The sequence below is a fragment of the Alexandromys fortis genome, unplaced genomic scaffold, assembly GCF_014885135.2.
Source record: "Alexandromys fortis isolate MF-2015 unplaced genomic scaffold, M_Fortis_MF-2015_v1.1 scaffold_182, whole genome shotgun sequence".
In the NCBI taxonomy this organism is placed as follows: Eukaryota; Metazoa; Chordata; class Mammalia; order Rodentia; family Cricetidae; genus Alexandromys; species Alexandromys fortis.
In genome coordinates, this window is record NW_026068068.1 from 1,652,510 (window position 1) to 1,679,340 (window position 26,831).

Genomic DNA, 26,831 nt, shown 5'->3' on the forward strand with positions numbered 1-26,831 from the left:
ACAGAGACTTTAAAATGGCATGTGCTCAACTATGTTCATAGCAGCATTTTTTGCCATAGCCAAACCCTGGAAACAACCTAAATGCCACTCGATCAAAGAATGGATAAGGAAAAAGTGGTGAATTTACACAATGGAGTACTACACGGCAGAGAAAAATAATGACATCTTGAATTTTGCAGGCAAAATGGATGGAGCTAGAAAACATCATTTTGAATGAGGTAACCAAGACCCAGAAAGATAATTGTCACATGTACTCACTCATAAGTGGTTTTTAAACATAAAGCAAAGAAAACCAGCCCACACACCACAATCCCAGAGAATTTACACAACAATGAGGACCCTAAGAGAGGCATACATAGATGTAATCTACATGAGAAGTAGGAAAAGACAAGATCTCCTGAGTAAATTGGGAGCATGGGAACCTTGGGAGAAGGTTGAAGGGGAGGGAAGAGGTGGGGTGAGAGCAGAGAAAAATGTAGAGCTCAATAAAAATCATTTAAAAAAATACATTATCCTTGCTTTGGGAAAAATATACTGACTAGTGTCACCTCACAGGGCTACATTTTCAAATTTGTTTTTTATTGCAAACAGTTTTTTTTTTTGTGTGCACTCTATTCTGATTCCCGTGCTCTCTAACCCCCACCAGCTCCTCTAAGATCCTCCTCCGCCTCCCCTCCCATCTGAATTCACGTCCTTTCTGTCTCTCCTTTAAAAACAATACAAATGGGCAGACAGTAGTGGCTCATGCCTTTAGTCCCGGCTCTCAGGAAACAGAGGCAGGTGGATCTCTGTGAGTTTGAGACCAGTCTAGCACAAAACAACTTCTAGGACAGCCAGAGAAACTCTGTCTCAGAAAACAAAACAAAAAAATCAAACAGTCATCTAAAGAACAGTAATAAGATAAGATAAAGCAAAACCAAGCAAACCAGAATAGAAACAGAAGAAAAAGCTCAAGGAGCATACAGATAGATGCAAAGACACACACAGTCCTGTACAGAAGATTCCCATAGAACATAAGATACAAAGACACACATGGTCCTGTACACAAGAATCACATAGAACATAGATACAAAGACACACACAGTCCTGTACACAAGAGTCCTATAGAACATGTAGATAGATACAAAGACACACACAGTGCTGTACACAAGATTCCCATAGAACATAGGATACAAACACACACACACAGTCTTGTACACAAGATTCCAAAAAAGTGGGAGCCATAATTCATGAGCAAAGGACCTGTGATATTTCTTTAAAAATGTCTGTCTAAACATTGTAAGACAAAGGACCTGCAAAGATATTGTTATTTTTGTGTTGACCATCTGCTTCTGGGCATGAGACCTGGTCTTAAGAGTAGTTTGTATCTCCCGTGAGAGTCCACTGAAAAGAACTAATTCTTCATTTGCAAGTGGTTATCAAGTGGAGATAGCTTCTGGGGTAGTGATGGGGTCTTGTGCCTGTTTCTGTCTTCTGAAATCCCATCCGGTGCAGCCCCATGCTGGCCCTGTGCGTGCTGCTACACACAAAGCCTTGTTTCCTTGCTGTCCTCCATCCTTTGTTTTTACAGTCTTTCTGCCTTTTCTTCCACAGAGTTCCCTGAGCTCTGAGGAGGAGAGATTTATACAGACATTTAGTACTATAAGCTTCTTATATAGCCTGGAAGGAGACTACGTGGTTGGACCCTGCTCCTCTCTGACCTGTTTTGTCCGACCAGGATGATATTCTCTTTCTTGGCCCTTCAGCATGCCAGGCACACCAAGCCTCAGGGTCCTTGTTCTTCTGCTTAGAACACACTTCTTTGGAAATTGACATCCTTTTAGGTTGTTGTTCATGTGTCATCTTCTTAGGAAACCTCCTGATTCTGTGGTGACCTCTAATCATGAGGGGTGACCCCCCTCATGCTTTCCTGTCATTTACCACCTAGTATTTCTTCTTTTTTTATGTTACAGATGCTTCTTCCTCCCATGAATGTATGCTCCCATGAATGTATGCTCCCGGGACTTGAGAGACTTCAGGGAGTTTAAATCTATAACTTTAGGAATTATTCTGGGTAGTTATCTAGTAAAGCTTATTGAATGAATGTATAAGATAAAATAGACAACTAGAGATATGGATCTGGAGAATATTAAATGATTTTGCAATAAAATTATGTTTACTACTAGAAAAATTGTGTTATTGGATAAGAGAGAGCCCTTGTTCACGTTGCTTTAAAAGGCATTGCTATGCTCATGGACTGGTAGGAAATAACTTCAAGAGTTGTCTGGTGCGGTCTGGGACTTCCCAGCCGCTGGGCTGTCCACCATGTACAGGATGTCTTAAGATAAACTGAGGCCCTTATCCAAGGAAACTTAGGAAAGAAACTAAAAATATCACTTGTGAGGAATGTTATGAGCTTAAACCTCATGCTGGGAGAATTCTGCTTGCTGCCCTCTAGGGGTCCTTGATAGCTACTTGGAGAATCTCTTTTCTTCAGAGCCCTTGGAATGAAGTTGTAGTTGTTGCTTTGCGTGTGTTTTTATTTCCGTGATGCCATTTGATAGCATGGGTGCTTTCACAGAGCTGTTACACAGAGAAACCCTGTGTCGAGTGTTGGGGGCGGCGGAGGCCAGGGGACAGCGAACATGAAACTTGAGTGCTCTTGCAAGCTCTGTCCCATATTTGGTCTCATTACGGAGTGTATTTAAATCCCGTAGGTTATGTTGGGTAAATAAAGATTCAGTGGTTTTCACTGATTCTGCCAAGCTAATCTCAGGTTTCTTTATTAGATCATGCCTTGGTATGTTTGTGTGAACCATTTAGGAAAGAATTTGAGTAGAAATAGTTTATAATCTCTGCGTTAGAATGACTTTTTTTCTGTTCCAAACTCCTAGATTTACCTCCTTCCTATTATTCCTCCTTAAGCCCCTCACTATATAAAGAATACATGACGCTTGGTGGGTTGTTTCCAAATGCCCAGGAATACTGACATTGTTTTACTCACAACCTTATAGTAATTTTCCAGTTGTGGAAAAAAAAGTTTATCCCATAATCTTCTTGCCAACTGTGTTTGTCCATGGAATGGTCCACTCACGCTGAAGAACTGGGAGCTGTAGACTGTTATTTTTAGGACTCTGTATCACTTCACCCTTTTTGCCAGAATGGTTCCTGGCTAACTTTCCCATGAATTTTTAACCTTTTGCTGGGCTTTGCTTATGTAACAGGAAACAGGCTGTCAGGAACAAACAAATACCAGCCTATCAGGCACACACGTAGTAGCAAATGATGTGGTTTGCCCTTCCAGCTCTTAAAGCAGACTGATACATGCGCTCGATTTGAAGTCTCTGGCGTGGTATCTCTACATTAAGATAGCACAGATTTAACTTTGGAAAGGCAAAATCTTCTACAAAGGCCATGATTTTGATTCAGGTCACAGGGAAAATGCACTTCATATAAAGTGAACTTTGTGTTGGTGTCATGTCCTGGGACTGTGGATTTAAGTATATCTTCGCGTTTTCTCCAACTCTGAAGGCTGGAGTGATGTGCAAGCTTCAAGAGAGAGATGATATCGGGCGTATCGAGCTGGTCCAGAGGCTGGCCAGAGAAAACTGCCAGTTTCTACAGACTGACAAAAAAGAGCCGGAGAAGTCTGAGCAGGTAAGCCCCTTTCCTCTTGGCGATGTGTATTAGAATGGGTGGGAAAATGGTTGTATATATGAAGGCAAAAATCTTGTATTTGGAATTGTTGAGGATTTTACCTCTGCACACAGCCTTCTCAGTAAAGATGGTAGATGCTCTAAACTCTTCAGCTAGTGGTTTTGGAACTGGTTTTGTAAGAAAACTCTTCTCAGAAGTAAGCCATAGAGAAATGTAGACAGCCATGAATGCATGTCTGTCATGATTCTGAGTGGATAGCTTCCCAGTCTTACACTGTAAATTTTGTTCCATTAAGTAGTACAGAGAACATAGATTTTTGAAAGACTGTTCCAGTGTACTTGTATGTTTACCTTGATTGTGGATCTCATTTCCAGAGGAATGTATCCTGGGTCACTAGAAACAGATAAGGCCAGAAAAGCAGATTCTAGCTGCTCGCACTGAGGCGGGTCAGATGGAGACTTCCCAGAGCTTCTGAATGCTGTGTCCAACAAGAGTGACTTTGTATGGCTACAGTGGAAGCTGGGGGAGAGGACTACTGGTTTGGTCTGCTGAAAGCAGTTATTCAGCTGGAGCCTCAGAGCTGAGAATGCTGCCCTCAGGCCGGGGAGACAATGTAGCCACTTTCTGATTGTTATTTGTCAGGCTTGGCTCTTCCTGGCCAGGACTGCTTACAAAGGAGAACAGTTGCCTGTCTTTCTCTGGCAGTAGTGTTAGCTTCACATTTTATTTCAAACCCTTCCAGGGGAGATGCTGTTCCGTGCTTTTTCAGCCCTAAGTCTGTCCGTACAAATGATAGGGTTTTATTGAACAAGAGATGGGTTAGGACCTTCAGGGCTAGCTGTTTAGCTGACTAACATGGAATATTTTCAACAGTTTGGCTTAGCATTGTGACAGTTGTAGTCTCAAGTGGTGGGAATGATAGGATAATTTCAGAGTCTTGAGATCCAACTGTTGCAGGGCTGGCTGTTGGCTTTATAGTGGAAGACTCAGACACCTACCCTTTGCTGAGTATTATAGAAGGGTTCAAGGATCTGTTTAAGGGGTTAAAAGGACCCTAACGTTTGCCTGTGTTACAGCCTAACTCTTACCCCATCATATCCTTGGAATATTTGTTTATCTTAATTGTAGCTTCAACTTCCCAAGGTGCTGTTCCTTTGGATTCATTTTAATTAGGAGACTCGTAGTTTTCATTTGCTTTTTGATTTTAAAATGCACTGTGAGTCTTAATTACTGATGGTGTGAACACATGCCTTAGTTTAATTGGGGGTGTTCTTTCCTAGTTGTCCTTTAAATGACTGCTATATCTTATGGGGGATTGCAAGTGAGGTGCATTGAGCCAGTGACAACTTGAGATAGGGCAGAGTTGTTCCAAGTCAAATGGCAGAGTCTTACTCACAGGGACTGAAGGTAGGCTTCAGCATGCAAAACTCAGTGCCAGTCACAAGATACCAGTGTTGCCTTTGTTTTGTAACTGTTTTAATCCAGAATATTATAGCTAGTGAGATTATAATTCCCTCAAAGTGTAGAACTCAGAAGCTGGTGCTAGTCGTTGGTTAGGCTATTAAAGGAGCCAGAAATTTCAAGTGTGAAGATTGGCAGCTTGGTTTATGATTATTTTCTAGCCTTTAAAACTTTTAAAATTTCTAAAATAGAGTTTTCACCGTGATGTTTTTTAATGCTTGCATGAATGTCGTATGACATTTACATCTCTGAAATATTTGCTTCTAAGAGTAAAGAAGATGTATAAACAAACATTGGAATTATGGCTTTTTCCAGTAGACTTTCCAATTGAGCTTAAAGTAAGGAAAAGTGGCTATCAAGGACTTTCCTGTCTGACTGGCAAATGTCTACTCAGCTGCCCTGTGATCTCCATCTGCAGGATGACACCACTTGTCAGTCAGCACCCAGAGCTCAAACGTATGTGCTGTTCATAAAGGAATGGCATATATTAGGTGCCTGTATGTTCTCACAGTCACTGTCGAAGAATCCAAGCCTTCTGACCGTATTTTAACCATCCATATCTTGAGAATCTGTTGTAACAATACCTTTGCTAAGGTCTGTGTTCATGAGTTTCAGTTTCTTTGCAATCTCAGGCCTCTGCTCTTGCTCGTGGAAACTTGGTTGAAGCACACAGCACAGGCAGAGGAAACTGCAACTCGCCCATGTAAACCCAAGTCCACGGCTTCCTCCTCTCATTTTCACAGTAATAACCCAATCCTGCAATTGTTACAGATTTCCTTTCTTTCATTATTTGAAAATCCTTTATCTACCTCGTCTATCTTTCCTGGCTGAAGCCAAGTAAGAGTGGCAACACTTAAGTTAGAACTCCAACTGCCTGTAGGATTATTCTTTTTACTCAGCTGCATTCTCCAGTTGCAGAACACCACGTTCTGTTCCGTGTGTATGTGTGTGTGTGTGTGTGTGTGTGTCCAAACAGGAAAGTAACTTTGAAGGACAACTACTGGTGGGCATGACGTGAAGTTAGTAAAACTAAGCCTTGTGACTCTTACTGCCCTATTACAAATTTAGGGCAGCAGAGCCCTTTGAGTGGTCATTTCTAGTATTTTTTTAAATTGGCAAATGCTATGATTATGAATTCATGTAATCATAAAATGTTTTACTATACTTATACCAAGATGTTTCAGAAGGGAAAATTAGAAATGCAGTTTTCATGTTTCTCAGGAATCACTCAGCATAACTCTTTTCTGTTAACTAGCTATGGACAAAACTGAGCCTCACTCATTTATAAGTGTTGATCACTAATATGTGAAGACTTAAACAAGAGGGTAAAAATGAAACTGTCTTCTAAACATTATGATGGGAGAATTAACATTCAGTCCTTAATTCTTTGAAGAAATTGATCTCTTCTGTAAGCATAGATTTGTAATGCTTAATTCTGTGGTTATATCAGTAGAGAAAAGGAACAACAGGAATTCTGCACATGACCTTGGAGGGTGACCTTGGAGGGTCAGAGAAAAGAGCACTGCAGGGGAGAGCATTTTGGGCAAAGAAACCAGCTCTTGTTGATTCATTGGGAACAGAAAGGGGTTGGCAGAAAGGAAGGCTGAAATGCAGTTGTGAAAGACCTAGAAGGCCACCCGAGTGAGTTTAGACTTGTCCTTTTGGCAAGGGAGAGCCATCAACGAAGACAAGTAACATGGCTCGTTGTGGGTTTTGTCAGGTCTTTCTGACTTCAGTTCAGAGGAATAATTGGGTGAGGAAGTGGAAAATGTTGGCGAGAATCTTACAAAAGCTGTTGTAGTCGGTCTGATAAGAGGTGTTAGGCTGTGGGAACTGAGAAGGCGGCAGATGTTGAGCTGTATAGGCATGAAATGGCAGAACTCGATGATTGATAATTGGGAATTCATGTCCTATTTCATATGAAAATTTTTGAATCCTGATTTATGTTTCTTGAATTCAGAGTAGAAATATGTATGCTGTGGCTATTTTTGTTGTGTTTTTTGTTTTATCTTTAGAGACAAAAATCTCGGTGTGTGACTTGGGGTAGCTTTGAGTTCATTGTCCTGCAGCCTTACTTCTCTGCAGGCTGGGATTATAAGTCTGTAGCAGCATGCCTGGCCGGGATACTCTGTTTATCACCAAAAGGATTGCCCACTCCGGGGCTTTGTCCCAAATCCACAGAAGCCATTGACTTCACTTTGTTTTGATCATTTGACCGTGCGCTGTGCTGAAACTGTTTGGTATCTCAATATACATCTGGTTTATGAGTTGCTAGTTGGCTAACAGTGTGGACAGCACATAAACTTTTTTTTCCTAAAACAATCCCCTTGAAATATCTTCAAAGAGCATCCCTATTTATCCCTACTCTTTTAGCCAAATTTTGCTGTTAACTGATGCACTATCTACTTTGTTTAGAAGATGTCTCTATTATCGTCAGGTTACTCTGACTAATATGTTATTCTAGAATATTCTCTTCATATCTATTCATTTATTAAACTTTTACTTAGGTTGATATCACAGAGAATTTAGAATAACTGTGCTGGTTCCTGCTCCTCCAGAAGCTAATCTAGTTGTGAAGAAAAGACATTATGATGATTGAGTGCTCTGCAGGAAGGATGCGTTGAAAGCCCATCCACAAAATAAACATGCAAGGAGGGGATTTCCAGCTGGGGATACCAGATCCTCACTACTGCACAGATAGGATTTGGTATGGTTTTTAAAGTAAGTTTGGGTTGGGCTTAATTCTAATTCCAGTCTGGTGGATTGGAAAGCTGACGGGGATGGTGGCTAGGTAGGGCTAGGCTTGGCAACTCCACTGTGGTGGGCTTGGGAGTACATCTTCCCTCATCACTTGTCATTGGAGTAAGGACACAGAGCTAGGAAGCTCAGATGACAAGAGTCATGGTATCTCTGAGGAAGAAGAAATGAATGAGACAGGCAGCCCTGGAGAAAGAGGACAGAATGATGGGAAGATACCACAGGGAGTCAAGGAAACAATGGACTACTTGGTTCTCTGCCCATTTTACATCAGTAAAACAGATATACTGAGGTTTCTGCTTAGACGTGGGTGCTATTTTCTGGAATGTAGCTGCAGTGTGAACCATGACACTGAAACTATTTCTCTTGAAATGCAGCTCATGTTTTATGTACATGAGCTATACCAGCAGTAGCTCCCGATCGGACTCCCCGGTTCCCACTTGTAGAAATTCTATGGAAGCAGTTGTTCGGCAGACCTTCCTGAGGGACTTCGTCTCCACCCTGCCTCTTTCCACCCAGATTTCTTCAGTTCCTTTGTTAAGTCTGCGGACCCACCCGACTTCCTTCCCCTTCTCTAACTCATCCTGAGATACGGGTCTGAAACTGAATCTTGGCATGGTCTGCTGCCTACCCCAGGGAAGAAAGCTCCCTGTCGCTCCCACTGGACCGGAATTTCCTTTTCTCTGTTTCCTGCAGCCTCATCCTGGAATTCTACAGACGTCAAAGGGGCTCCTTGTTTAAGGCTTGCTGAGAAGTGGTTTGGTGTATTCTGGCTGTTTTCATTCTTAGTTTATATATTCAAAGTTAGTTTCTATGACTTTCTTGTAATATGGGGCTAAATGTAGGATGGCATTTTTTTACTCTATAAAATACTAAAAAGGAATTTGTTTTATCATACAGTTTGTACTCAAATTTACAACTATATATATATAGGTAAGAATAATTTCAAATACTGTCACCAGTATTTAAAGTTTGCCATTAAAATGATTTAACCTAAAAACTTCTTAAAGAGGAATAGAAATTTCTAGTATCATTATACTGAAAGACAGAATTTAGATGTAACATTAATTCTGAAGACTTTACATTGCCCATCTATAAAGAAGAAATCACCACATTGAAATCATATTACCTTTCATGATAACAAGATCCTGACTTTGGGATTGGGTTGGTATTAAAGCTATCTTTTCATAGGAAATGGGCTTCCTTCAGTGACTTATTTTGGCCATTTTGAATCAGTGTCCATCTGGCCTCAGAGTGACATTTGATCTGGCCACAGAGTAATACAGTAAGTAGCTAATAATGGTTAATTTTTGTTCCCAAGAAGTTTACAATCTAGAATAGAATAGATTTCTAACATGAAGGACACAAATTCCTTCAAGACAGTTTAGTGAAGTCTCAATAATTCCATTCCTCAGGTGTTAGAATGAGGGGCATAGACCAGCAGATGCATCTCACAGTGGCAGCTGTGCATGTTCTCTCCTATGTAGGAACAGGACTTGGAGTCTGATTTACTCTGTGTGCTCCTGGAATTCCAGACTTTTGTTTTTCTCACTCCAAATGGCAGCGAGATTACCAGTGTGTCTCAGGGCTGCCTAATGCTATCTGGTGGAGCCATCTGCTCACTGACTGTTGTTTTATGTTCTCACAAGAAGCCCATTGCAAATTCTGCCCCCCCACCTTTAAATTAACTTCAGTGTTTTTAAGAAGAAAATTTGTCAATTTTTCATCATGGTATTTGTGTGTGTGTGTGTGTGTGTGTGTGTGTGTGTGTGTGTGTGTGAATATGTTCAAGTTTATTTTGAAAGCCCAGATAAGATAGTGGATTCTGATTTAGTTAGCTTGATTTATCAAACTTCTGTTGTCAAGGGATTTTATTTATTTATTTATTTATTTATTTATTTATTTATTTATTAAAGATTTCTGTCTCTTCCCCACCACCGCCTCCCATTTCCCTCCCCCTCCGCCAATCAAGTCCCCCTCCCTCGTCAGCCCAAAGAGCAATCAGGGTTCTCAAGGGATCTTTTTTTTCCATGCTGTACAAGTGTTCTCTAACTTTATTGGGCTCTTATATTGTAAAACTAAAGTGGCCATATCATCTCCACCACAGTTAGGAACTAATTAAAATGATGTGTAGGAAAGCAGATTATCTTTCTTGGCTATGGTCTCCCTTACCTCCCCTTGCATGATAGCTCTTTCTAGAACCTTGGCAATACTATGATACTTTCCTTCTCTACCTCCATGCATAAGTGATCTAGACTAATGTAACACTATGTCAGCACTTTATCAGCTGTGGTCTGGGAAAGTAACTCTATAACTCTGTGGCAAATTGGTTTTATTTAGGTTTATAGTGGGTACTTGAAGACAGACTATTACGGAAAAGATGCCCAAGCAGATGGAGCTTCTCTGAGAACTATGTACCAGTGAAGAAAGGAAAAGAAGAGCTATAGAAGAGGAGAGAGGTGGATGCACCTCTCAGGATGTGCCTTGTCTCCAGGGAACTGTCAGACACAATCACCCTTGTAGAGCAGCTCTGCATGGGAATCCAAGGCTCACTTCAGTTACCCATGTGGCAGGTGGGATTGCAGATGTGACTTCAAGTAGTGAGGAGAGTTGCACAATCTTCTCCAAGGCAGAACGTAAGAGGGTGTAATAAGAAGGACTAAGCATTTTAGAGAGAGGAAGGACGGGTATGGTAGCCTAAGAGGACATGGCAACTGGAGGAGCAGTCAAGGAGCCACAGCATTGTGTGCTTGGTAGATACAGGGATGGATGGCAAAGGCCTGAGGGTGCAGATCCTGTGAGTTTAGCCTAGTTCTTGTAACAGCACGCTACTGAGCTTAGGACCCCACTCTGGGGAAACGCTGAAAAGCTGTTGTGAAGAGTTGTAAGTGAGAGCATTGGTTTCAGCATTTGAGATTCCTCTGCTGAAGGACGGGGATGGGTTTGAGCGTGAAGAAGGGGGTCACATCCACTCTTATCAAGCTGGCTTTCTGGCTCCTTTCCTGTGGTCTTCACTCTAGTTTCACATGAAAGAATGACCAGCATGTACAGTTCAGGTCTTAGGCGAAAGCTCAGCTCTGGAGACTTCAGTTCCAGAGAAGACAGAATGTCTACTTAGAGCCCACTTTTAATTTGCTATCTTTTCCGTAAAATAAGGCACTGCATTGCATGTATCTCTAGTAGGTTGACTTGCCTTGGATTAGCCTGGGCACTGTAAAATCAAATGTGAGCATATGTGCACCCACAGTGAGGAAGCTCTTGTTGATATGCGTCTGGCGCACACACACTTAAGTTCAGCTTACTCTGTGCTATGCATGCCTCAATGGATTCAGACAGAGTTTACACATCTGAAGAGATTCAGATACATGAGCTGAGAAAAAAGAATAAAAGGAAGTTATAAAAGATTTTCATGTAGAATGTGAAAACCCTTTATCCTCCTACAGTGGGAAGTGGGTGAGAAGGAAAAATCCCATCTGGTATCTAGCAGCCCTGAATGTTGTGTTTTGGTAACAAAAATAGAGGAGTGCTAAAATATCCTAGCGGAACACGACAGCCTGTGGGCTAGTGTGCAGTACACAGTTTTCTAATCAGTCTTGCTAAGTATCCATATTTTTTTAAAAAAACAAGACTATGTTCCTATTTGCCATTACATGAAAAATTTGTCCTTAACTTTTTTAAATTAAATTTATGTATGTCCATGTATGTCTCTCTTAGCATCCTCTTTGTTCTCTAGGTTCTCTGGAATTGTGAATTGTAGGCTGGTTTTTCTTTGCTTTATTCCTAAGAGCCACTTAAGAGTGTGTGCATATGATATTTGTCTTTCTGAGTCTGGGTTACCTCATTCAATGTAATGTTTTCTAGATCCATTTATTTGCCCACAAATTTCAAATGTCATTATTTTTTTCTGCTGTGTAGTACTCCATTGTGTAAATGAACCACATTTTCCTTATCTGTTCTTCAGTAGAGGGGCATTTATGTTGTTTCCAGGTTCTGGCTATGACAAACAATGCTTCTGTGAACATAGTTGAAGCAGATGGCCTTGTGGTACAATTGAGCACCATTTGGGTTTACACCCAAAAGAGATATTGCTGGGTCTTGAGGTAGGATGTTTCCTAATTTTCTGAGAAATCGCCATACTGATATCTAAAGTGGCTGTACCAGTTTGCACTTGCACCAGCAATGGAGGAGTGTTCCCTTTACCCTACATCCTCTCCAGCATAAGCTGTCATCTGTGTTTTTGATCTTGGCTATTCTTACAGGTGTAAAATGGAGTCTTGGAGTTGTTTGATTTGTATTTTTCTGATGACTAAGAATGTTGAGCATTTCCTTAAGTATCTATGAGTCATTCCTCTGTTGAGAGTTCTCTGTTTAGGTCTGTACCTCATTTTTTTATTGGATTATGTGTTCTTTGGATGACCAGTTTCTTCAGTTCTTTGTATACTTTGGAGATCAACCCTCTGTCCCATGTAGGGTTTGTAAAGCTCTTTTCCCATTCTGCAGGCTGTCATTTGGTCTTGTTGACCATGTCCTTTTTCTTTATAGAAGTGTTTCAGTTTCAAAAGGTCCTATTTATTAATTGTTTCTCTCAGTGTCTGGCAACTGGGGTTATATTTAGGAAGTAGTCTCCTGTGCCAATGCATTCAAGTATACTTCCTACTTTCTTTTCTATGAGGCTTTATGGTGAGGTCTTTGATCCATTTGGACTTGAGTTTTGTGCATGGTGATAGATATGGATCTATTTTCATTCTTCTACATGTTGATATCCCATTATGCCAGCACCATTTGTTGAATATGCTTTCTTTTTCCCATTTTATATTTTTTGCTTCTTTGTCAAAAATCAGGTGTTCGTAGGTATCCAGGTTTTCGATTTGGTTCCATTGGTCTTCCTGTCTGTTTTTATGCCAATACCAGGCTGTTTTCAGTACTGTAGCTCTCAAGTCAGGTATTGTGATGCCTCCAGAAGTTGCTTTATTGTATAAGATTGTTATGGTTATCCTGGTTTTTTTTTTCTTTTCCATATGAAGTTGAGTATTGTTCTTTTGAGGTCTGAAGAATTTTGCAGGGATTTTGATGGGCATTGCATTGAATCTGTAGATTGCTTTTGGTAAAATTGCCATGTTTGCTATGTTAATTCTACCTACACTAGAGCATTGGAGATCTTTCATTTTCTGGTGTTTTCAGTTTCTTTCTTCAAAGATTTAAAGTTCTTGTCATACAGGTCTTCCACTTGTTTGGTTAGAGTTACTCCAAGATATTTTATGCTATTTGTGGCTATTGTGAAGGGTGATATTTCTCTGATTTCTTACTGAGCCCATTTATTAACGGTGTACAGGAGTGCTACTGATTTTTTTTTTTAGTTAATCTTGTATCCTGCTACAGTGCTACATTGTTTTTGAGTTGTAGAAGTTCCTTGGTAGAATTTTTGGGGTCACATATGTCAACTATCATATCATCAGCAAATAGAGTTTGACGACTTCTTTTCTGATTTGTATCCCCTTGATTCTCTTTTGTTGTTGTCTTACTGTTCTAGCTAGGACCTTAAGTACCATATTGAATAGATATGGAGCCTTGTCTTGTTCCTGATTTCAGTGGGATCACTTTGCGTTTCTCTATTTAGTTTGATATTGGCTGTTGAATTGCTGTATATTGCCTTTATCATGTTTAGGAACATTCCTTGTATCCCTGCTCTCTCCAAGACCTTTACCATGAAAGGATGTTGTATTTTGTCAAAGACTTTTTCAGCATCTAATGAGATGATCATGTGGTTTTCTTTTTTCAGTTTGTTTATATGGTGGACTACATTGATAGATTTTTTTTGTAGGTTGTACCATCCTTACATCCCTGGGATAAGGCTGACTCGATCATGGTGGGTGATTTTTTTTTTTTTTGATGCCTTCTTGGATTCTGTTTGCCAGTATTTTATTAAGTATGGTTGCATCAATGTTCATGAGTGAGATTAGTCTGTAATTTTCTTTCTTAGTAATATCTTTATGGGGTTTGGGTATCAGGGTAATTGTAGCTTCATAAAAAAAGGTTTAAATGTTTTAGCAATGTTCCTTCTGTTGCTATTGTGTGGAACATTTTGAGGAGTATTGGTATCAGTTCTTTGAAAATCTTGTAGGAATTTTGAGCTAAAACCATCTGGTCCTGGGCTTTTTTTTTTTTTTTGAGATTTGATTACAGTTTCTATTTCCTTAACAGTTATAGGTCTATTTAATTTGCTTATCTGGTTTTGATTTAATTTTGGTAAGTGATATTTATGCAGAAAATTATCTATTTCCTTTGATTTTTCAAAATTCATGGAGTTACAGGTTTTTAAAATATGGCCTAATGAATCTCTGGATTTCCTCCATGTGTGTTGTTATGTCCCCCTTTTCGTTTCTGATTTTGTTAATTTGGATATTCTCTCTCTGCCTTTTGGTTAATTTGGATAAAGGTTTATCTATTTTGTTAATTTTCTCGAAGAATCAACTCTTTGTCTCATTGATTCTTTGTACTGTTTTCTTTGTTTCTGTTTTGTTGATTTCAGGCCTCAGTGTGATTATTGGAGTGGCATTTCAATTGTATTTAATAAATAAAGACTGCCTGAAGATCTGAGGGTAAAATAGTCCCGCTGGTCAGCCTTACAGACCAGGTTATGGTAACACACACTTTTAATCCCAGTAGCCACACTAGTAGTTGCCATAGAAATCAGGTGGTCTTTAATCCCATGTCTTTAATCCAGTGTGCACACGTTTAATCCCAGCCCTGGAAAGGAATATAAAGCGGGGAGACAGCTCACAGACACAGTCTCATTCTTCGATTCTGGGTGGGAGGTGGAGGTAAGAACCAGTGGCTGGCTGTTTTGCTTTTGAGATCTTCAGGTTGAAGCCCAATTTCTGAGCCTGAGGTTTTATTAATCATACACCAGATCATGTTCTGCATTTAGTCCTCTTGGGGGACTTTGCTTCTTTTTGTTCTAAAGTTTTCAGGTGTTCTGTTAACTCACTAGTGTAGGACTTTTCCAGCTTCTTTATGTATGCATTTAGTGCTATGAACTTTCCTCTTAACACTGCTTTCATTGTGTCCTATAAATTTGGATATGTTGTATAGTTATTTTCATTGAATTTTAGGAAATCTTTCATTTTTAATCTGCCTGTATTTCTTCCTTGACCCATTGATGATGATTCTGGTGAGCATTGTTTAATCTCCATTTGTTTGTGGGCCTTCTGGAATTACTGTTGCTGTTGAATTCTAATTTTAAGCCATGGTGATCCGATAATATACATGGGGTTATTCCAATTTTTTTTTATCTGTTGAGGTTCCCTTTGTTACCTAGTATGTGGTCAATTTTTGAGAAGGTTCCATGAGGTGCTGAGAAGAAGGTATATTCTTTAATGTTTGGATGGAATATTTTGTATATGTCGGTTAATTTTATTTAAGTCATTACATCTGTTAGTTCCCTTATTTCTCTGTTAATTTCCTCTCTGAAAAATTCACCTGTCCAGTGGTGAGAGTGGAGTGTTGAAGTCTCCCATTATTAGTGTGCAGGGTTTAATGTGTGATTTAAGCTTTAGTAGTGTTTCTTTTACATATGAGGGTGCCCTTGTATTCGGGGCATAGATGTTCAGTATTGAGATTTCGTCTTGATGAATTTTTCTTGTGAGTCATATGAAATGTTCTTTTTTTCCTCTTTTGACTGATTTTTCATTTGAAGTCTATTTTGTTAGATATTAGGATAGCTACACATTGCTTGTTTCTTGGGTCCATTTGATTAGAACATTTTTTCCCAACCCTTTACTCTGAGGTGATGTCTGTCTTTGAGATTGAGGTATGTTTCTTACATGTAGCAGAAGGATGGATTGTGTTTTTCTATCTAATCTGTTAACCTGTGTCTTTTTATAGGTGAATGGAGTCCATTTATAATAAGGGATATTAATGACCAGTGATTGCTTGTTCCTCTTATCTTAGTTTTCATTGTTGAGAATGTTATTGTGTGTGTTTTTCCATTCTTTGGAATTGTCTATGTTTTTGTGGATATAACTAACTTCCTTAGGTTGTAGTTTTCCTTCTAGTACTTTGTGTAGGGCTGGGTTTATACGTAGGTATTAGTTAAATCTGGTTCTGTCATGGAATGTCTTGTTTTGTTTGTCTGTGGTGATTGAAAGTTTTGCTGTGTACAGTAGTCTGGGCTGGCATCCATGGTCATCTGAGTGTCTGCATAACCCTTGACCAGGATCTTCTGGCTTTTATTGTTCCCATTGAGAAGTCAGGTGTAAGTCTGGTAAGTCTGCCTTTTTATGCTACTTGGACTTTTTCTTTTGTAGCTCTTAATATTCTTTCTTCTCTGTGTTTAGTGTTTTGATTATTATATGGCGAGGGAACTTTTTTTTTTTTGATCCTGTCTCTTTGGTGTTCTGCTCCCTTAGTAGTCGCTCCCTTGTAGCTGCTGCTGTGAAGGTTGCTACCTCTGTCTTCAACTTTTTGGGTTTTGTTGTTGTTGTTCTTGTTTTAAAGCAGAGTCTCATGTGTACTGGGATGGCATCACACTCTCTAGTAGCCCAAGATGACTTTGAACTTCTGATTCTTCTTCCACCAGTGGTGTTCTCAGTGCCAGGGCTTTGTGCAAGCCAGGCAGGTGGTATAGGAGGCCCTTCTGAGTATGTGTTGCTTTTATTGATTAATGAATAAAGCAACTGCTTTGATCCTATAGCAGGGCAGAACAGAGCTAGGCAGGGAAAACTAAACTAAATGCTGGGAGAAAGAAGGTGGAGACAGGAAGAAGCAATGTAGCCCCACCAGAAATAGACGCCGGACAGAACTTTGCCAGTAAGCCACAGCCACGTGGCAATACATAGATTAATAAAAATGGGTTAAATTAAAATGTAAGATCTAGACAATAAGAAACTAGAGCTAATAGGCCAAGCAGTGATTTAATTAACACAGTTTCTGTGTGATTATTTCAAGTCTGGCAGCCGGGAATGAACAAGCAGGCTCCTACAATGGGCAGGCACCTTACCAGCCAAGCTTCTTCCCTTGGCCATGTCTTTGACTAAAAAAAAAAAAGAAGAAAAGAAAAAAAACTGTGTATTCTCTTATTGAAAATGAAAATATTATTATTTAGATCTTTAGAAGTCAATTCTGTGGTACTTGGGTTTAGTTGGAATAGATTGTGGGGTCTCTTTCCTAATGTTTTCTTTCTATATCAGAAGGTGGAGGAATAAGACATTGCATGTGCGTTCATTTATTACACATTTGTACACAGTTCAAAGTCAACAATTTTGACAACCATGTGTAAATTTCTTCTCGGCAGCTTCCAGGAATGGCTGGGCATGGTTCAAGCCCTGTGAGTCATAATAAAGAATTAGGGGCTCGTCAAGATCCAGGAAACAGTTGAGAGAATAGGGATGGTCACAAGACAGTTACCATAGCAGGAGGTGTCTCCTGGGTGGGCATTTCTAAGGGGCTCAGGAAAAGCAATTAGTCATAAGAGCGTATATCCTGTGACCCCGAAGGTGGAGCGGGAGTGGAACTTGCCAAGGTAAAATTTTGGCCCTTGTGCCACCAGAGAAGAGAGAGAGTGTGTCACATGGTATACATGACTCTTTAAACTTGGCGTGAGTTTGCCTTGGTCAGAATTTGCTATGCTACTCCTATGAAGAGAGAACTAATGATCCTCTAATGATTCCATGCATTATGAAATCCCAACTGGATTTATGGTTGCTGAATGCTTCATGTTTCTGTTCAGTGAACTCACTCTCATTGAGTGTACAAGTCCTGAGATTGTAAGAGTAGTGGAGTTTTCCTCTAAGAATTCTGTGCTTTGGAAGAAACTTTAGATGCCATGTATTTTGTGTTCATAAGAAATCGTTTATTCCCTTTGTAAACTGGCACCTTCTAAGTGGGATTTATAAGCAGTCACCTTAAAATGAGTAATAAATATAATATGATTGATTCAGGTGGCTCATTAATCACGAGAAAATGTTTAAATATTTCCATTGATATTATTTCCCTAGTAAAGCAGATATTTTAGCCTCCATAAATGGAAGCAAAAAATCACTAGTAAAAGCACAGCAACAGAACTCCTGTAGGCTTGGTATAGAATGTAAGTTTGCCCCTAGGTGTTATTGTATTTGTTTATTGTGGGATCCTGGGTCAAGGCTAGCTGATTGAAATGGCTTTTAGCTCCTATAAACTGCTTCTGTAAAGCAAATTCCCCTTCTCTATTAGCAGTTACCCCATCAGAAAATTAGCATCTCATGAAAGCAGAAACCAATAATTTTGTCAGCAAAATATAAATGAGATCATTCAGTACTTCTCATTAAACACCCATCATGAAGCACATATCCAAAAATTATCTTAGTATTAAAATAACGCTCAGATATATCTGTAAAAACAGGGTGAGAAATAGGGTAATTGAAGCTATGAAGATTATTCTGTCCCTTCTAATAATAGGTGTGGATGGAATTTTAAAAGATTCAATTGAGTAAAAGGGCAGAGACAGACACACATGTGGCCAAGCTAGCAACAATAATTCCTCCTGCAGGTTAAGACCCTGGAGGTGGGGAAGGAAAATTTTGAGCCTAAATGAGGTAGAATTCAAAACACTGAAACAAAACAAAGGAGATAACTTGGGATTGCAGTGTAACTTGGTGGAAGAGAGCTTGTCTACCTTGTAAATGGCTTTGGATTCCATTTCTAGCAACACACCACACACATGCAAATGATATCTTGATTTGCATTTAAAGAATGTACTTGAGTGCCCGGTGCTTGTGCACAGAAACCTTTGATGACTCCTTGACCTATTAAATGCCATTTTTCTTGTAACTTGGCAAGTACATCTGACCTTTATTTTAAAGTAGACCCCATTCTGTCCGAGTGTTTCCTGGCCATCAATGTAACTCATAATCTTGGCATACTGAGGAAGTTTGCCCAGACCTGAGAAAACTCACCACACCCTGGAGAGATCTTTCTTCCTGGAGGTCAGCACAGCTCTAAGTACACCCACCCTCTCCAGCTGCTGTGCCCCACGCCCAGACATTTTGCCATTTTTGTGTCTTAATTCTCTACACATGGCTAGTCTGGGATCTCCCTGAAGAAATGCAGTGAAAGAGTGTCTGGTTAATCCAGAACTAAGCTTTGAGATTGCCTTTGTGGCAAGAAAAGAGATATCTTGATAGAAGGAGCCATTATGGGGTTAGGGAGAAACCTGGTGTTAGAGAAACTCTCAGGAATCCACAGGATGACCCCCGCTAAGATTCCTAGCAATAATGGAGAGGGTGCCTGAAAACGCCATCTCCTGTAATCAGACCCTAATTGTCATCATAGAACCTTCATCCAGTAACTGATGGATGCAGATGTAGGGACATGCAGCCAAAGCACTGGGCTGAACTCCTGGAGTTCAGTTAAAGAGAGGGAGGAAAGATCATGTGAACAAGGGGTATCAAAGAGCATTATGGGACAAACCTCAGACAGCTGACCTGAGCTAGTGGGAGCTCACAGACTATGGACTGACAGCTGGGGAACCTGAATGGAACCAAACTAGGCCCTTTGAATGTGGGTGACAGTTATGTGGCTTCATCTTTGCAGGGAAGGGGGCTGTCAGTGGCACCAGGAACTATCCCAGGTTCATAAACTGATTTTTTTAGAGACCATACCCTATGGTGGAATACCTTGGTCAGCCTTGATACAGGGTGAGGGGCTTGGTCCTGTCTCATGTTGGTATCCCAGACCTTGTTGACTCCTGAAGTAAGGCCTTACCTGTTCTGAGGAGTGGATGGGGGTAAGAAGGGTGTAAGCGTAAGTTGCAAACAATGCCACACCAATTTGGAATTATGATTAATAGGGTGATATTTATTTAAAGGGGAAAAAACTTACAGATAACCGTCCCAGACAACAGCCCTCTGCGCAACCAGGAAGGGAGTCTAGTTGCAGGTGGAGCAGGAAGTGAAGAGAGAGAGCTGAGGGAAGTAGCCGCTTTTTTAAAGGGAGAGAGACCACGCCCCAATTGGCTGGTATCTCAGCAGCTATTGGTTGGAGGAGCAGAAGGACCTCCTGCAACAGAAGGGGAGATGGAGGGGAACAGGAAAAAGGGAAGGAGGGGGAACTGAAGTTGGTATGTAAAATGAAAAGTAAATTTCTCTAATAAAAAAGTGGTTAGAAAAAAAGATTGCCTCTGTACAGAACAGAGCATGCAGAAATAGTGCCTCTTATTCTGAGTGCACAGTGAGAAGCTGGATGTCTCAGCCTGTGACCCTGGGAAGGCACAAAGGGTTGGGGACATACATACTTCTGCTTTGATGACCTGAAGTATTCCTCAACTGAATGAAGTGGACCGCAGGCCCTGGGGATTGTGAGCAGTCTTCAGTCAGGGCCCTCCATGTGGCGATCAGTTAGTACCTACCACACATAGAGTTCACATTGTTGAAGCCCTAGATAATTATTAATGCTGGTTTAGCCTTCTTTCTTCATGCATAGAGGGGAGCTTTTAGAGACCTGGTGATATTGGCTTATTATTGTCTCCATTGTTTAATAGAAACAGTGGCTGAGAGAGAAACAAACAAGGGGTGATTCCAGAAGGCACCAACACCTGGGGGGGGGGGGGCGATGAGAAAGCAAAGCAGAGGGAAAGGCTATATGTGATAAGACATTTGTTTCCAAAACTGGCTTTTCTCACATGCCCAAAGATGATAGCACCTTCTCTTTCACTTCCTTGATGTTACACTATTTGTATACTAATCATAAATGACAAAGATCCCCAGTCAAATGGCTAAAGGAGGTTACATGTTGTTGCTACTTTATCACCATTCCTGACTCCCCAGTTTTCTAGCTATGGAAATACCCTTTCATGCATCTTAATACAGACCTGGACTTTGATTCCTCAGTGAACAGATCCCCCAGAGAAGATATACAAATGTTTCATGGTCCAGAATCAGGTATTGGCCAACATGTCAGACTTAGGCACATTTCTTTTTTTTTTTTTCTCCTTTCTTTTTTTTCTCCTTTCTTTTTTTTAATTTATTTTTAATTTATTAAAGATTTCTGTCTCTTCCCCACCTCCGCCTCCCGTTTCCCTCCCCCTTCCCCAATCAAGTCCCCCCCCCCCTCTTCAGCCCAAAGAGCAATCAGGGTTCTCTGCCCTGTGGGAAGTCCAAGGACCACCCTCCTCCATCCAGGTCTCATAAGGTGAGCATCCAGACTGTCTAGGCTCCCACAAAGCCAATACGTGCAGTAGGCTCAAAAACCCATTGCCCATGTTCTTGAGGTCTCAGTAGTCCTCATTGTCCACTATGTTCAGTGAGACCTGTTTTAACCCAGGCTTTTTCAGACCCAGGCCAGCTGGCCTTGGTGAGTTCCCAATAGAACAGCCCCATTGTCTCAGTGTGTGGGTGCACCCCTCGCGGTCCTGAGTTCCTTGCTCGTGCTCACTCTCCTTCTGCTCCTGATTTGGACCTTGAGAGTTCAGTCCGGTGCTCCAATGTGGGTCTCTGTCTCTGTCTTCTTTCATCGCCTGATGAAGGTTAATATTCAGGAGGAAGCCTATATGATTTTCTTTGGGTTCTCCTTCATATTTAGCTTCTCTAAGAACCCGAATTATAGGCTCAAAGTCCTTTATTTATGGCTAGAAACCAAATATGAGTGAGTACATCCCATGTTCCTCTTTTTGGGTCTGGCTTACCTCACTCAGGATAGTGTTTTCTATTTCCATCCATTTGCCTGCAAACTTCAAGAAGTCCTTGTTTTTTACTGCTGAGTAGTACTCTAATATGTATATATTCCATACTTTCTTCATCCATTCTTCAATTGAAGGGCATCTAGGTTGTTTCCAGGTTCTGGCTATTACAAACAATGCTGCTATGAACATAGTAGAGCATATATTTTTGTTGTATGATAAGGCCTCTCTTGGGTATATTCCCAAGAGTGGTATTGCTGGGTCCAGGGGTAGGTTGATCCCGAATTTTCTGATTAGGCACATTTCTTATGTCAGTCATGAGCCGAGCCTTTAATGGCTGAGCCATCTCTCTAGTCGTTAAGGCGCGTTTCATAATGGTTGAAAATACCAATTGAAAAAGTAATGTATGAATTTTGTAGGGAATTTAGAAATGATAGACAGGTACAACAAAGTAAGGGAAAGGTCAGGGAAAACTAACCACTGCCCCTCACTTCCTTGCTGCCTCCGACATGTGCATCGGGAGATTTCCTCAAGATGCCACGACACTCGGAACTACCTTTCCACTCGGGGTAAATATTTTTCCAATTACAAAACTGTATTGCCCAGTTCTACTAAAGTCTCTACCTATATTGTAAACGGGATTTTCCTAGCACAGTTACTTCTTACAGGCACAAACTGTGTTAATCCCCTTTTTTCGTGTTTTGGTCTAACTACTTCCTATTAAAGCTTGTACTAATTTTCCTCAGTCAGCAGTACATTACCTATCACATATATAAGTTTATTTCAGTTAATTTATCTTTAGTATGAATACATTTATTAATTTAGAGAAATTGAAATTCTGCTAACCAATCTTCCAAGTTAAATATTTTAACTATACGTTGGATGATCTATTTCCTTTGTAAGCCTCCTTTCCCTGTGCATCCAATTAAGATTTGGAGGCCTATGATTTCTCTCAGCTCCCCACACATGCACATACAAATTCAATGGCATCCATACTTTGGAGTGTTGAATTATTTGGGGAAGGATGTTGTCATTTAATAATGGCTATCAATTGATTGCTCAGGAAGGTTCTGGTAGTTTTTTCTCCTACTCTAACTGAATATGCCTCTCAATGCCAAGAATCATTTTGTTCTTTTTATGTTTTAAAAATAGCTAGAGCTTCTAAAAATTTCTTGTCAAATGCTGTTGCTATGAGATGATGACTCATCTGGCCTAACCAGCTAGAATTTGTCTGCCTTATCAGGTTATTAAAGCCACATTTTAAGTCAAGTTGTTAAATATTTGGAATTGTTTTTCCGAGTTCAGAATGTTCTGAAGAAGATGGTGAGCTAGAATTCCCAAATCATGACAAATAGTAGATCTTAACTGAACTTTTGTAAATGCCAAGCATGTCATCTGATTTTTGCTGTCAGCCCAGTTCCTTTACTAACCACTCGACAGCACCATCCCAAACTACTGTTTTTCTAAAGCACAAACCTGTATATATTCCCAACATGTCAGACTCTCCTATGAAGAAGTTTCTCTGTGAGTATGGCCCTCTGTCTTATTTGAACTTCAGTTCCCAGTGTTGGGCACTAGATTTTGTGTGTGTGGAACTGGATCTGGTAGAGAAGGCAACTAGGCGTGATATGAAATGTTTCCCAAGTCTAAACACTAATCAGATCTGTGAAAATTCAAAACTGTATCACTGCTAGGATTCCATTTGATTTAAGATTTCATGTTCTAAATAAAAATTTGCTGTCTTCTGCTGGTGAGAAAGACACTTGCGGGCCAAGCCTGGATGTTGGTTACTTTTCTGGTTTTGTGACAGAATACTCTGACAAAAAGCACTTTATGAAGAAAGGGTTTATTTTGGCCTACAATTCCTGAGGGGATACAGTCCATCCTCAGGGAGAAGGCACAGCAGCAGCAGCAGTATGAGGCCAATCATATAAGCAATCAGGAGGCAGCAAGTGAACAGGAAGTGGAACCAAGATGGATAAAATCTTAAAACCTAACCCCAATCAGGCCCCACCTCCTGAATGTTCTGTGACCTTCACACGCAGCACCACCAATTGGGGAACACATGTGTCTAAGGAAGACATTTTTCATTCGGACCACAACTGATGATCTGAGTTCAATCCCAGAATCCACATAAGGGCTGAAAGAGAGAACTAATTCTACAGATAGTCCTCACATATGTATGATGGCATGTGTGCCCACACACATACACCATACCTGGAAACACGTACACTCACATTTTTTTAGTTATAATTTCTTGTCTTAAGAATCAGCCTGGACGCAGTAAGCAGAAAGTCTGGACCCCCACCACTTACAGTCTGCAGTTATGGGTAAGACTTTGCAAGAACTGGTTGTCGGCAAAGAGTAGACACAGCAGTAATGGGTTACTTTTGGTTTGTATTTAAGTACTTTAACCTTTGACACCTGGTGCATATTAACATTCAGGAAAAGAGCCTTTTCATCTCATTATCATTAAATCCCAGTCCACCTTTTTTTTTCTCCATCTCTATCTCCAGCTTAGAGAAAGGTCAGAGAGCTATTTCTCCTGTGTCCAAACATGTCTGTGTTTTGTTTAGCATTTTGGTTTGCTTGCTTCCCAGCGCATTCCAGCTATACGTCATTGCCTTTATAATTCTCGTCATCAGCTTTGTAGAGCTGCCCAGTGTACACAGAGTGGCAAAGTGTTTTCCTTAGTTTTCGCCCAGTCTTGTGTCTAACTGTGAAGTGCAGTTTCTGAGGTGGTTACTACACAGACCAAAAGCAAGCATCTAAAAACACCCAGGACTGTACAAAATATGAAAAAAAATTTAGTGTTTACTTAAGATGTCTCCTATTGCTTCGCGCCCATTCCTTGTGATCTAGCAGTTGCTATGGTAACTAGGAATTTTTCATTTCATAACTTGCATAAATACTCAGGCTGCCCTTTCATTGCAGCTTTGCCCTCTCTAAAACTAACATGCATTTCTGTTTAACACACACAAAAACACATGTGAACACATGCTTGCCCAAACATGGTGAACGCAGTGTTCACACACACACACACACACACACACACACACACACACAAGCTTTGACAAGTAGTAGAGTTCCTGGCCTTGTCAGCCCTCCAGTTTCAACATGCTTTACCATTTCTTTTCTTGTGTAAATTTGGAGAACATTTCTGTTTGGTTTGACCAGATTTTTCAAATAATTTAAGTTTATGAATTATACCTTCACTCAATCAGAAGACATTATCAAGGGCTTCTGGGGTTCAAGCTCTCTATAGAAGTAATTTGAATGGAGCAGCCAAAGCCATTGGGACTAGTGAGGGCTGACTGTTTAATACTGCTCTGGAAATTTATACCTTCATCTTGTTATTCAGATTTCACAGGCTGCTGAGAATCCTTCCACACCTGAAGTAACAATTCTATCTGCAACTAAATTCTGGAATTTTTTTTCTAGTCATAATTAGTGTAGTTCCCCCCACTATTGTTTTGGGGATGCTAGTGAGATGTCTGTATTGACATTTTCCCCGGAAACTCATTCAGCTCCCAGCCCATACTAACTCCAGATAATGTTCTCTGTGAGATGATCAATACTGAAAACAGCCCTTATTTCTGCCACTCTCTTCATATATCCTTACAGAACTAAAAAATATATGTCATTTCTAACCAAGATATTTTTAAGAAGGCAAATTATGAATAAATCTGATATCTGGTTTCTAGAGACAAATATAAATGTCACAAAAAAAAAACTTTTAGCTTTTAAGAACTCCCAAGTAACACTCCCCACCACCATTTCCCGTGTGTGTGTGTGTGTGTGTGTGTGTGTGTGTGTGTGTGTGTGCAGTGCCTTCACTTGACCTTTGACAAGACCTTTGAAGGGATGTATGCCAAGATGCTGATGAGCCCAGTCCTCTGTACACAGGCAAAAGGTGGCTCAGAGAGCTCTGATGACTCTGGTGATGACAAGTGACTTCAGGCCTGTCCGCTGCTGCTTGGCTCTCTGCTCCCCAGACAGATCACACTGACACTTAATTTCACTGTTCCCTTGCAGACTGATGGCCCGCCCCTCTCCCCATCTAAGATGCAGGGCACTAACAAACTTGCCCATCCCCCTTTTGTTAGAGTTAGTGTCTAGACGTGAGCGCCTTTTAGCAGTTAAGGGACAGTGATTGTCAGAGAGAAACACTGTGACCTGCAGCAGGGGTCACAGCTCATCACCCACAGTCCTTCTCTAGCAGAGGATGCTGGGCCTCCTTTTTTCCTAGCTTAGGAAGCTATGGAATTAACTCCTATGTCACTATGTCTGTCAGTGGCTCATAGCCTACCAAAGGGAGCTGCTCCCGCTACCGCAGGGTGGCATTATTGGTTGTGTTTCCTTAAATTGCTGTGGTATTTACATATTCATATAGATGGATGAAATTATAGCAAGACCCAGAAAGGCACCAGTACTTCCCAGCTAACACTTAAATCTTAATGTACTGGAATGTCATTCTGTTCCTGTATAGTTTATGGCTTTTTTCTGTTTGAATGGTTTTTTGTTTTTGTTTTTGCTTTTCTTTTGGTGGAGGCTTTTGCTGTTTCCAACACTTAGCTTAGATTTTTACATCGTTGTATCCCATTCAGTGCAAGGAAACCAATACTCAAAGAGATTGAACAATTTAAGCAAAACCCAGCCCTCTAGTAGTGGTAAATCTAGAATTGGAACCAAGAGATACCCATGTTTACTTTGATGGAGTTAATTGATATAATTTGATTCAGGCCATAACTTCTTTGAAGAAATGTCATCTAACTTTTATGTGATTAATAATTGATTATAACCCATGAAATAAGGAGAGATAGCACATACTTCTGGCATGAGTTTAATGAGAATGGTAAGGAGTATAGATTGATAAATGCCTTTCTTGATTACATTACCTTTCTTAGTGCCTTGAAATCCATAAAAGGGGGTCCAGTCCTTATATTTCACGTGATGCCTTGGAGTTCAGGAAGTACGTTTTTCTCCAGCAGAATCACTTTCTAGTCCTTGTCAGGACTTGGTTCTATATTAGGATGCTCCCTATAAAGCCCTATCCCCTCAGCCCAGTTGACCATTTGTCTGCACCCATGTACCTGCCTTTTCTCTGAGGACCTCTCCTAGTAACAGGTGGCTCAAAGCACCCAAAAGTCAGACTATGACTTGGTTTCTGCCTTACAAAACTATGCCTATGACTTGAACTCTCATTGGGTCCAACTAGGCAGCCTTGGTTCCTAAACACAGGTGGCTAATACCTTGACTTTCTGTTCTGTTGGCTTCTAACTGGGCTCTCTCTTACTCCCTACTCTACTGTCTGGAGTCGTTCTTC

General features: G+C 40.5%; 1 protein-coding gene across 1 annotated transcript in view; it reads left to right on the plus strand.

Annotated features, from left to right (window-relative positions):
- The window catches only part of Rapgef5 (Rap guanine nucleotide exchange factor 5), a 236,313-nt gene that overhangs the window by 126,276 nt on the left and 83,206 nt on the right, over window positions 1-26,831 (plus strand). Inside the window, exon 9 of the mRNA XM_050120850.1 lies at window positions 3,511-3,636. Within this exon, the coding sequence (XP_049976807.1) occupies window positions 3,511-3,636 (126 nt within the window). The remainder of the gene's footprint in view (window positions 1-3,510; window positions 3,637-26,831) is intronic.